General features: G+C 43.4%; 1 protein-coding gene across 6 annotated transcripts in view; it reads left to right on the forward strand.

Moving 5' to 3' along the window:
- The window catches only part of LOC107381579 (multiple epidermal growth factor-like domains protein 11), a 120,171-nt gene that overhangs the window by 70,346 nt on the left and 37,551 nt on the right, over nt 1-12,274 (forward strand). For all 6 annotated transcript variants that reach the window (XM_054731976.2, XM_054731970.2, XM_054731974.2 and 3 more), the window contains exons 9-10: nt 8,863-9,075; nt 9,300-9,474. In XM_054731976.2, coding sequence (XP_054587951.1) covers nt 8,863-9,075; nt 9,300-9,474 — 388 coding nt within the window. The remainder of the gene's footprint in view (nt 1-8,862; nt 9,076-9,299; nt 9,475-12,274) is intronic.

Consider the following 12,274-nt stretch of genomic DNA (forward strand, 5'->3'; position numbering starts at 1 on the left):
CGATGCAATTTCATATATATGAAGCTTACGTGTGACCCAACAGCTTATTTACTCACAGTGTTGTTCCAGAAGTGCAGCGGTGTGTGTTTCATGGCTTTAATCCTGGCAGTGGAGAGGAACAACATCATTTATGACGTCAAGCAGCGATATCAAACGTGATTTCTTTCTTTTTGGTTTAATGGTGAATTGCATAAACAAACCGTGTTCTGAAGCCTCGAGGGATCTCGGGATCTTGCGAGTCCAGGAAGGAGCACAGCGAGGAAGCCGTGGCCAGGGGCGTGTCCAAAGCCTAATTTATACTTCCTGTCAACTCCACGAGGGAGACATGCACGCTCGGACGGAGACGTTTTGCCTTCAGACACAGAGGGCAGAGGGTGTAGCGCTGTTCTGTGATGTCCTGTCATGTATCCAGTCCAAGATAGTACATTTACTATTCTGTTTATATTGTAGTTTTTTTGTATTTCAGAGACTTTTTAACTGATAAATTTGTTTCTCATTTTCCTCCACCTCTTCATAAGCTCATCACCTCTAAACCCACGTTTCCCATTATTTCCATCCACGAATTATATGAATAAATATAACTTTAAAAGCCCCTCAGTGGGGAAATTGTGGTATCGTAACAGCACAAGTACAGTAAAATAAAATAGAAGTAGCACACAAAAGATATCACACAAAAAGGATTTAAATAAGAAGCTTAGAATTGGAAAAGTGTTGAAATGTGAGTTTGATAGTTGTTGCATAAACAATTGCTGCATGTTTTTTCACTCCTCCAGTGATGGGTGAATAAAACGTTCAAATTTTTCCGAGAGATATTCTTCTAGCTTCTCCGTGTCTTCCAGAGGTATCTTCAGCTCTTTTTCTGTTTTTGAGGGCGCAATAGCGGCAATGTTGACGACAGCGGTGTCCTGATCAATCACAAGCTTGCATTCTCTGTCTCCTTGGATGGATGTTTAGAAAAGAGAGCTCGACTCTGTCAGTTTTTGCGAGGGCTCTCCAGCCGGCTTGCAAGGAAGGATAATGGCATTGCGTGTCTCCTTCCCGACGCAGATGGAGAAGTATAAATTAGGCTTAACCCTCCCACTGTTCTAATGGGTGTGACCCCGCGAGGAAATTTGACCATTGAGCAGGGTTGATGGTTTATCCCTTTGGTCCATGTGGCAGGGGTGAGGAGCAGTGATGGGAATAACGCTGTTTAAAATAACAGCATTCTTTTTTTGGGGAACGGAATAATCTAATTATTTTTCCCACTGTTGCAACGCCGTTACGTTACTGGGGATGGAAGGTTGTACGTTACTATGTGCTTGTCGAACGTTGAGCAACAGTGTGAGGCTTTCTGACCGCCACACTTCAATGTCTTAAATGTCTTTAGTCCCGCTGTATCACTGGTTGCATCAGTCTCAGACCTCATGGAGCTCAGGTGTTATTAGAACTACCTGTGTGTGTTTACCGCCCAGCGTCAGCTCTTCCGTGGTTGGGTCTGACCCAAGTTAGTAAATGTAAGTCCTCCATCAGGCTTGTGCCTCTTCTAGTGTCATTTTAAAGGATTTTATTTATTTATTTGCTTAACCAGTACTAGATTATCAGCAACAGAAATGCTGCTAAAAACACACAATTACGTGAAGCTGGAAAAATTAAAATACTGTGCAAAAAATTACATTTATTTCTGTAATTTAACCAGACTGGGAGACCATTTAAAGGCTCTGGAACCTTTACAGGTGTTTCTATTTGCAATTTTAAATTTTAGCTGACTGGGGTCTTGTTAAAAATCACACAGTGACCTTTTAATAGTCTAGATTAGTGTAATGTTCCTGTTAGTAGTTCCTCCTGTTAAGTGCTTATTTATTTCAATTATTCAGGTTTATAAAAAACATTTGGACATACATTTTATTATGTTCCAGTCATTAGTCATTTATATTTCACTATTGTAGTAATTTATAGTAAATTAAGTAAGTTCTATTAACCCATTTTCTTGCATTCTTTAATGAAAAAAGTAACTAAGTAGTTATTTTTCTTGGTAATTAGTTACTTTTATAATCTCGTAACTCAGCTAGTAACTGAGTTACTTTTTTGACAAAGTAATTAGTAACTATAACTAACTACTTTTTAAAAGTAACGTTCCCAACACTGGTGAGGAGTGAGCACCACCTCACCCCTGCCACGTGGACCTCAAGGGATAAACCATCAATCCTGCTCAATGGTCAGCTTTCCTCGTGGGGTCACCCATAAAGACAGTGGGAGGGTTAAAACTTTTTTACCTTTTGGTTTAAATGTGGTTCCCCCCTACCATCACCACACACACACACACACACACACACACACACACACACACACACACACACACACACGCACGCACGCACGCACGCACGCACACACACACACACCATTATTCATTCTAGGAGTGGTTTTGCTTGAGACCAGTGTGTAAAGTAAAGCTCTGACCTCCTGATGAGTTTGTTTCTTTCCAAGCAGAGTAGACAAAACCATCTTCCAACTCACTCCCAAATGAACGGAATCGTACTTATACTGACCAGAACGCTTTTAAAGTTCTTTTTCGTTTTACTGCCTCCATCATCAGTTACCCCACCGTCCTCTGGTCACCTGCCCCCCCAACTCCTCTCTCATCGTAATTCTCGATTGAGCCAAATTACCTCCATCCATTCAGGCTACAGACAGGTGAATTAGCCTACATGGAATAATTTCCAGATGGAGTTCCCTTCCTCTCTGTTGGCGTTCTAATGGAATTATCCAAGATAAGAGTCCTGAGGAAGTCTGTGTGATTTAAACGTGACACCAAACAGAAGTCCTTACCGAGCCTGGTAATTGAGTGATTTGTCTATTTCTTGATGGTTTCAACTTGTGGACGTGTGAAGAATGAAGCAGAGTCTAACATCTCTCTACTCTTCTGCCTGCTCTGATCCAAATAACCTCTGTGTGACCTTTGACCCAGAGCCTCTGATTGCGAATGCGGCACAGCTGGTGTCCTCTCCGCTCCTCACCTGTGGAAAAAGAGCCTCAAAGGTGGTTAAGTGAGGAGGCACTCACCTCGGCTCGTGAATCATGAACAACCCCCCCCCCCCCCCCCAACGGGCGCTTCCAGCCGTCCCAGCAACGGTCCTGGAGGCCTCAAAGTCGGTGATGAGGGAGGGATCTTCGATGAATGACCGAGGAATCCATGAACGTTCCTCCGAGCCATACCCCTCCCAGTCCACCAGGCATTGCACCCCTCGAGAGTCGAGGATCCACCGAACCTGGTAGACCAGACCCCCCTTGTAGAGTCGGGCAGGCGGAGGCGGGGCCGGGGTCGGGCACAGAGAGCTGGTGACCACGGGCTTAACCAAGGATACATGAAACGTGGGATTGATCTTGAGGGACCACGGGAGGTCCAAGTGGACGGTCGCAGGACTGGGAACGGCCGCAACCTTAAAAGGGCCTTGGAACCTAGGAGCAAACTTCCTAGACGTGGCCTTGAGGGGTACATCCTTGGAGGGCAGCCAGACCATCTGTCCAGGAGTGTAGACCGGTGCCAGGCAAATATGCCGGTCCGCCAACCATTGGTTCTTCTCAGCAGTACGCTGAAGAGCGGCCCTAGTGGCGGCCCAGGCATGACGGGCCCGGCGGAGAAACTGTGGCGTGGTGGTGGTTGGATAAGACTGGAGGGGAAACAAAGAGGGTTAGTAACCAATGGAAACCTCAAAGGGGGACTGACCTGTAGCTGAGGACACGAGGCTGTTGTGGTCGTATTCCACCCAGGCAAGGGGGTCGCTCCAGGAGGCGGGATTGGTGGCGCACACACAGCGCAGCATGGCGCCCAGCTCCTGATTCATGCACTCGCACTGTCCATTGGTCTGTGGGTGGAAACCCAAGGTCGGCGACACACGGGCCCCCAGAGCGGTGGCAAATTCCTTCCAGACCCTGGAAACGAACTGGGGGCCGCGATCCGAGAGGATCTCCTTGGGAATCCCATGAAGACGGAACACATACTTTATCATAAAAAACTTTGGGTGGAAAGACACAAGATAGTATATAAAAACTGCTAAAATCTTTCCAAAACTTACGTGTAAAAGCCAAGTGGATTTGCCATTGTGTGATGTCATCGGCAGGCACGGGACCCCCAGCCGATCTGGTACTGACGCCGGTTCATTTTGGTGAGCCGAGCCATAAGAACCGGTTAAAAGAGCCGGAGTTCCCATCATTGACATACATACTCGACAATTAAGGTCCATAGGCTCATGTTGTCCATTTGTGAGGCGGGGAATAGTTCATGCGCAGGTGTTGCGGGTTGGGCGTGATGAGGACCTGACACTATGATGCTAGCTGGTACCCTATGATGTCACAGTGCCGCTGTGAGCCTGTGTGTGTGTATTTGTTAGCGGCTCCGTCCTCTCAGTCTGTCAGGCAACGCCTCTTTGTGACGCAATTTTCAAACAGGAAATGGGAATAGAGTTGGACTCTGCAAGGGGGTCACTCGCTCTTTAAAGTTTAAAAAACTATCTATTGGTACTTTAAAATAATAGTTTAGCAATGTAGAGTGAGGCATTTGTGTTTGTGTTGCCGTTTCTGGTTTGGGTTACCTTTGTTTTGTTTTCTGGACTTTTGTTTTCTCTGGTTCTAGAACCTTCTTTGCGGTCGGTTTCCTGTTCTGTTCTAGTTTATTTGTTTTTTCTTCTCAGTCTCTCACCTGCAGTTCATACTCAGGACGCTTTCTGATTGGCTGAAGTCACCTGGAATCATCAGAATAAAAACCTGTTAAATTCTTTATGAACTGAACCTGAAACTAAATGCCCACCACTTTTTTTATTCTCCAGTAGTGTTGCATTAAAATATTTCATTGTTTTGTGTTCCTCTGTCAGGTGTTTCCATTATTTTCAGCACCACATTAATATCAGTGAGTGCAGTCTAATTAACCCAGACCCTCTCTGAATAATAGATTTTCCGGCTCCTCAAAGTGCTTCTCCTCGATGATCCTGCAGCTGGATTTACTCGTCTCCACAGCAGGTCCAATAAAAACCTTCATAAAGGAGGATTTACTGCGGGACGCACGTTGTTGACTGTAATAACTCCTGATAGTTGTTTCCAATAAACCTCAAACTTAGCATCTGCAGGTCAGCTTGTTCTGCTTTAACTTCCTGAGCCAAGCTAAAGTCTGCAACCGAATTAGAGTGAAAATGAAAAAATAATAATCGGTTATGTTCGTCCATTTGTGTCATTGTTGCTCTAAAACTCAATTTTCTGGCTTTATATGATTTTAAATGATTCATTTGTGTCATCAATGAGGAAATGAGTTCACAGAGCTACAGAGGAGTTCAGGCTTTTTATGTCAAATACTTCCTGGTTTTACAACAAAGACATTATGTTTTGGTGCAGTACAGATTCAGATCAGATTTCAGATTTCAGATTTATTGGCCAAGTAAAATTACATTTACAAGGAATTTGTCTTCGGTAGATGTTCGCTCTCTAAAACATACAACAACCATAATAAATGAGAATAAAAATACCTAAAAACACATAAGAACATGTATACCCACACACATGTTCATTTACGCACACACCTATATACATACCCACACACACACGCACGCACGCACACACACACACACACACACACACACACACACACACACACACACACACACACACACACACACACACACACACACACACACACACACACATATCCATAAGCATACTGATTAAGTATTAAAAACTATAGTAAAAGGATGGTAAAAGAATCTACAGATTCAGGAGAGAAATGGCTGAAGGAAAGTACTTTAAAAAACTTTAAAGTAAATAACTTTTCTTTAAGTTCTTAGATTTTCTTCACATTATTGGTTCTAATATGTTTTAGGAAAAATTGCGCCCGTGTGTACGGAAGCTCTGAAGGGTCAAAATAAAATAAACAGCAAACACATTTGACTGTTTAAGAAGAAAATAACATAGACCATATTTTAATCTGTGTAGGAAACAGTCGGAATGGTGTTTGACTTTTCCAGCATCTCTTAAATGCAGCATGACTCATAATTGTGTGCCAAATTTCCAAACTAATGTGTAAATATCTCCAGGTAGGATTCACCTGGATGAAAGCCACCTGGATCTGAGGTGACTGACGCTGTTATCCAGCTACTTTTACCATCATTAGCTGGGATTTAAATCCAGAGTTCCCTGGTTCCACGTGGAAACGAATTACAGTAACAAGTCTGGACCGGCAGCTGCAGCACAACCTTCAGCATCCACCCATTGTTAGTTAATATAATCAGATGTTGTATTTCAGTATAAAGGTTTAATAATTCACATCCAGCTGCTTTAGAACTGCATTCCTTTGGGATGTTTTGAGGTCCGGCTCACTGAGAAACCATGTAATACTTGTTCTTTATGAAATACTTTTGATCACTCCAAGTTGCTGAGCATAAACATGTTTTTCAGCCCAGATCACCTGCCTTCTAGTAGCAACAGATCATTTTTAAACATTAAGCTAGAGCTTTAACATTGTTCTCAGTAATTGTTGCGTTAGAAACTTGACCAGTTTCATATTTGACACCACTCTGCTGACCGAAAGTTGCAGTTGATATTTTTGTGGAGTGGGTAGGTGTTCTAGGGGGAGCTCTTAACCTGCTACATGGCTGCGATGCTAGCGGTCAGCATTTTCAGTTCGCTGATCATCAATAAAAAGAAGAATTGAGCATTTTTTGTTGGCATCATGGCGGAACCTGGAAGTAAAAGTAAGAGAGTAATGTCTTTAGAGGTGAAGCAAAGAGCTAAAACTAGAACTAGTGAACATCGGCGCAGCCTGAGGGAGCTAATGGAGGCTACAGAATCACAGACTGATGGTGACCTGGCTTTGTTGCTACTGGACTTTTTTTGTCCAACAATGTGGATCTTTTTACTTAGCAGTTTGTTTTAGTGTTAGTTGACTCATGTTAGTGTTAGCTCGTTGTTAACGCTAGCTACAGGGGGCTGCTTCAGGGTTGTTTATGACAGATGCAATTCCAGTTTCAACCAGTAGGGCAGAGGAGCAGGAAACTGTTCAGTGTTACTTTCAATAGAAAATGGACGGGGAAAAAATCGGGTCAGAAAACGGCCAGTCTCTTCTACGTCACTGGAAAAACTACTATTCATGGCCACGCCCACCTTGGATGTCAACTGCCCACAGGAACTAGAGAGCAGTGTGTGTGCCGGAAAGTCGGACCTAACCGTTAGCAATAGCAACTCCTCAACATGGCGGAACACATCTTATACATTCAGGCTTGGGTTAATAGAGGAGATAACGCAACTCTGAGAAAGAAAGAAGAGAAAATGAAGGCATTGCTGTTAGCCAATCAGATGCTAGATGTATGCGTATCACAACAATCAATAAGCTAGATTCATGATTCTGTCATACCACACACACACAAGCATAGGAGCCTTTTTTTCCACAGAAAATGACTCACAAGGCATCTTTGAAAACACTAGTGAATGCAACCTTTAATATTATTAATTTGTAATTTGAACAATAGGTTTTATCACATTTGACTTTTCTCTCCCTTCCTGCAGCTCAGCCAGAGACAAGACCCTTTACAGGTCAGATGGCTAGAATGATCAGAAACCAGTCAGAAAACCTTTTATAATCAGTTGTTAGCATTAGCATGCTGTTTGCTCAGACAGCGATGCATTATGGGGTATTTGTGGGGTTAGGGTATCCCTGCTTTTATCGGAGCATGGTTCCAGGTGGATAAGTGGATCCATTCAGATTAGAATAAATGTTGCCTCAGTCAGCAGAAATGTTCTTCCTGTTGTTGTGAAACCATAAATATTCTGACTTTAATTCTATATGAAGATAATATTTATTTCAGACAGTTGATGAAACAGCTTCACTCTGCGTTGATTAGAAGTTATTTTTCTCTACAGAAGGATTTCAGCTCAAGGTTAAACTCTTTTTTTTTTTTTTACATTTTACACAGAAAATCTGCCTCCTCCGTTGTGCAATTAGACATCACACCTGAATAATGTTGAAGTCATTTATCTGTATCTGAAATCAACACAGTCCAGGTTCTGTTTGGTTGGAAAATAATCTTTCTTCCCATTTTTTTATTCTGTTTATTTTATTTTAATTTGTTTTATTAACTAATAAAAATATCTGGACTTTATTTAAACTTGTAGTTCATTCGGGTAAAATAATTTTAAAAAGGGGAATGGGTGGAGACGCGACCACCTGTTTTGATGAAGCGACTTTATGCAGAACCAAACTGGATCAGGATCTCCGGAACTACAACTCAATGGAATGTTCTGGTCTGCAGAGACTGGGTCAGAACCAACTAAAACTGGTCCTCCTTCCTACTCTGGTCACTCATCTCTTCACTGGTCCACCCTCTACAAGAAGATCAAGGAGCCAATCACTAGATAGATACTGATTATTCCATTTCATGTAAATGGTCCAGTCCATGGTGGTCTCCCTGGAGAAGACATGGCACCAAGTTGCATTATGGGATGAAGGACAGTGTGCTGCTTTGGGTTCCTGTGGCAAAAGCATGAAGTATTTTGGAATGTCCTGGATGAGTCTGAACCATAAAGGTCCCATCTTCTGCTGATGGGTCAGAAGCTCAGAGGTCCATAGAAGAGCAGGATGAGGCTGGCTGGGACTGGTTAGGTGGACGAACTTCATGACTGACCGGGTTATTCTGACCCGAGTCTGATGCTAGGTCAGGACCTGAACTGGTGGTTCTGCTGTTTGTGTCCTGGAACCAACAACTGATGGTTCTCAGCTCTTTCTATTTATCAGTTTAACAAAAATACTTCGTATCAATGTCAGAAACATGTCAGGAGTTATTCAGGAGGAAGAGAATTCTCCCATCAGATGTTGACGTTCTGCTTGTTTTTATCCCTGTCCAGATGTCAGGAAGAATGTCCGGTAGGGACATACGGACCCCAGTGTGCCCACAAGTGTGACTGTCAGAACGGGGCCAAGTGTTACCACATCAACGGAGCCTGCCTGTGTAACGAGGGCTTCAAGGGTCCAAGCTGCCAGGACCGGTTCTGTCCCGCTGGTCTGTACGGACTCATCTGTGACAGACACTGTCCCTGCAAGATGGACAACACGCTCAGGTACCGCAGCGGGATGGGTTCTAGTCAACGGGTCTTATCACTAAACAGGTTACAGGTGACATTTTTATTTGGTAGGTCTAGAGCCGTGCAGTTTTTTAGGGTTAGGGTTAGCATGTGAATATATTTAGCAACAGTGGTTTTCTCCGGATCCAGACCAGAACCTGGGGTTCTGATCGTGTGGTTTAATCAAAACTGAGATTTATTTCCTCTTCTTCTCCCCTCAGCTGTCACCCTCTGTCAGGGGAGTGCACCTGTGCAGCAGGGTGGGCGGGGCTTTACTGCAACGAGACCTGCCCTGCCGGTTACCATGGCGAGGGCTGCAGGGAGGAGTGTGACTGCACCAACGGAGCCGACTGTGACGGCGTGACGGGATCCTGTACGTGCGCGCCAGGATTCATAGTAAGTGTGAAAGCCAGACGGTCTGGAGCGTTTTAGTTCTGGTGCAGTCCTCATCACCTGAGGTCCAATCTTCAGAAACACACAGACCCAATTCAGACTGGGCTTCGATCCATCCGGTACCAGTCTATTAAAAACCAGGGAAGAGAAGCCACATGAAAACAGAACCAAGCAGAGTTTGTCCAAGTTCTGGTTGTTTTATTTTACTGGATGATCCAATCTGAGATGAGGAGAGAGAAACCTTCATCCGCCTTTCTTCTCCAAAGTCTTCAGAGAAACATTCCTTTTTTGATCAGAACATGCCGGTATTGACTCAGAACCGCCTAATGAATGTCCTCAGTCTGCAAGAACTTCTGTCTGCATGGGTTGCATCAGCTGTTGGACCGTTCAGAACAAAACAGGAATCAAAGGGATTTCCTGAGAGACGAGCGTGTTTAAATCCTCCAGAACCGTTCACCCAGAGGCGCCCCGTCGCTGTTGTGAATAGTTAAGATTCGGTTTCCAGCTGACGTGTGCACGAGCAGGTGCAGAGCGTGCACGTTGAGACGTTGGAGGTGATTTATCAGGTTCTGTTGACTCTGCAGGTTTAGACTCGGGATCGGGGGAATTCTGCAGGTGTGAACCAGGTGATGTGGGTAAGCCAGAGGTGTGTCCAGGAACCCACCGAGAACGTGTGTGTGTGTGTGTGTGTGTGTGTGTGTGTGTGTGTGTGTGTGTGTGTGTGTGTGTCTGTCCCCTGAGTTAAAAATCTTTGACTTACATCTTCATCACCAGAACATTATGAGGATTTTTGACCCGTTTTCAAATAATCTTGGTCCTGAATGTTAATATTCCAGGTTTTTTGCCTTTAGTTAATTTTTGTTTTATTTTTATTTTTTTATTAAACATTTTAAAGCATCAGGGAACCAGAGTTAGTGAGGAGCAGAATGAACTAAAACAGGATAAAATTAAAAAGGATAATTGTCACTTCCTGTTTCATTCAGCTGGAATTGTTCTGATATGATTTCTTTGGATAGGAATCTGCTAAAAGTGTTCTTTGGTCTGTGTGGGCCAGAACCCCCTGGTCGGATGGATCAGAACTTCTAAGTCCTGTCCTCTCGTCCCGGTTTCTGATAGCTGGACTGAGACCCTTAGGGATTGGACCTCTGTTAGTTTTATAGCAGCTGAACCCAGATGATGTGGCTCTGAGTGGGATCGACCCAGAGGAGACTTATGTGGTTCTGGTTGCTCCGACTCCAGTAACGGCCACATGGATGAGAAAGCAGCTTTCAAAAGAATTTAAATGTGGAATTGTCACTGGTTGGGACAATCGGATCGATGCTCGTAAACCTGTGCAGCTCAGAGGTTCTGAATCTGTTGTTCTCATTTGGTTCCTATAGGAAGTTCTCCTTGAGTCGGGCCTAATTTACAACCGCAGAACAGGAAGAATGAAACCTCCTTTTATCTCACCTGGACGAGGGTCAGAGGTCAAACTGTCTAGTCACATAACTGCAGTTCAGTCGTGTTTATAAATGAACATCAACATTTTTATTTTCAAATGTAAAAATTTGGTCTAAATCAGTGATTAAAAGTATTAAAAATGTGTTAAAGAGTTGCACAGCAGAAGGTTCAAAACTGGTACATAGAATAGAACAAAACCGAATAGAATAGAACTTTATTATTCCTAACTCTGATCAGGGGCCTCATTTATCGAGCTTGCTTACGCACATAACAGGGTCGGAAAACTGCGTGAGAAACTTTCCACGCAAACTTTGGGATTTATGAAAGAAAACTTAGCGGAAAAATGAGCGCAACTTTAAGTTAACTATGGCATACATACATTTTGGACATGGAGAGCACCTGCAGTGCTGCTGCTGAGAAGGATAAAATGGGCATGAGAATGGTGATGATGGTGGTGATTGTGATGATGATGATGGTGATGATGATTAGGATGATGGTGGTGATTGTGATGATGATGATGGTGATGATGATGAGGATAATGGTGATAATGGTCATGGTGATGATGGTGATGATGGTGGTGATTGTGATGATGATGATGATGATGATGATGATGATGATGATGATGATGATGATGATGAGGGTGATGGTGATGGTGATGATGAGGATGATGATGAGGATGATGGTGATAATGGTGATAATGGTCATGGTGATGATAGTGGTGATTGTGATGATGATGATGATGATAATGATGGTGATGATGATGATGGTAATGATGATGATGAGGATGATGATGAGGGTGATGATGGGGATGATGATGAGGATGATGGTGATAATGGTGATAGTGGTCATGGTGATGATGGTGGTGATTGTGATGACGATGATGATGGTGATGATGATGAGGGTGATGGTGATGATGGGGATGATGATGAGGATGATGGTGATAATGGTCATGGTGATGATGGTGGTGATTGTGATGATGATGATAATGATGGTAATGATGGTAATGATGATGATGATGATGATGAGGGTGATGGTGATGATGGGGATGATGATGGTGATAATGGTGATAATGGTGATAATGGTCCTGGTGATGATAGTGGTGATTGTGATGATGATGATGATGATAATGATGGTGGTGATGATGATGATGGTAATGATGATGATGAGGATGATGATGAGGGTGATGATGGGGATGATGATGAGGATGATGGTGATAATGGTGATAATGGTCATGGTGATGATGGTGGTGATTGTGATGACGATGATGATGGTGATGATGATGAGGGTGATTTTGATGATGGGGATGATGGTGATAATGGTCATGGTGATGATGGTGGTGATTGTGATGATGATGATAATGATG

Source organism: Nothobranchius furzeri, chromosome 9 (genome assembly GCF_043380555.1).
Source record: "Nothobranchius furzeri strain GRZ-AD chromosome 9, NfurGRZ-RIMD1, whole genome shotgun sequence".
In the NCBI taxonomy this organism is placed as follows: domain Eukaryota; kingdom Metazoa; phylum Chordata; class Actinopteri; order Cyprinodontiformes; family Nothobranchiidae; genus Nothobranchius; species Nothobranchius furzeri.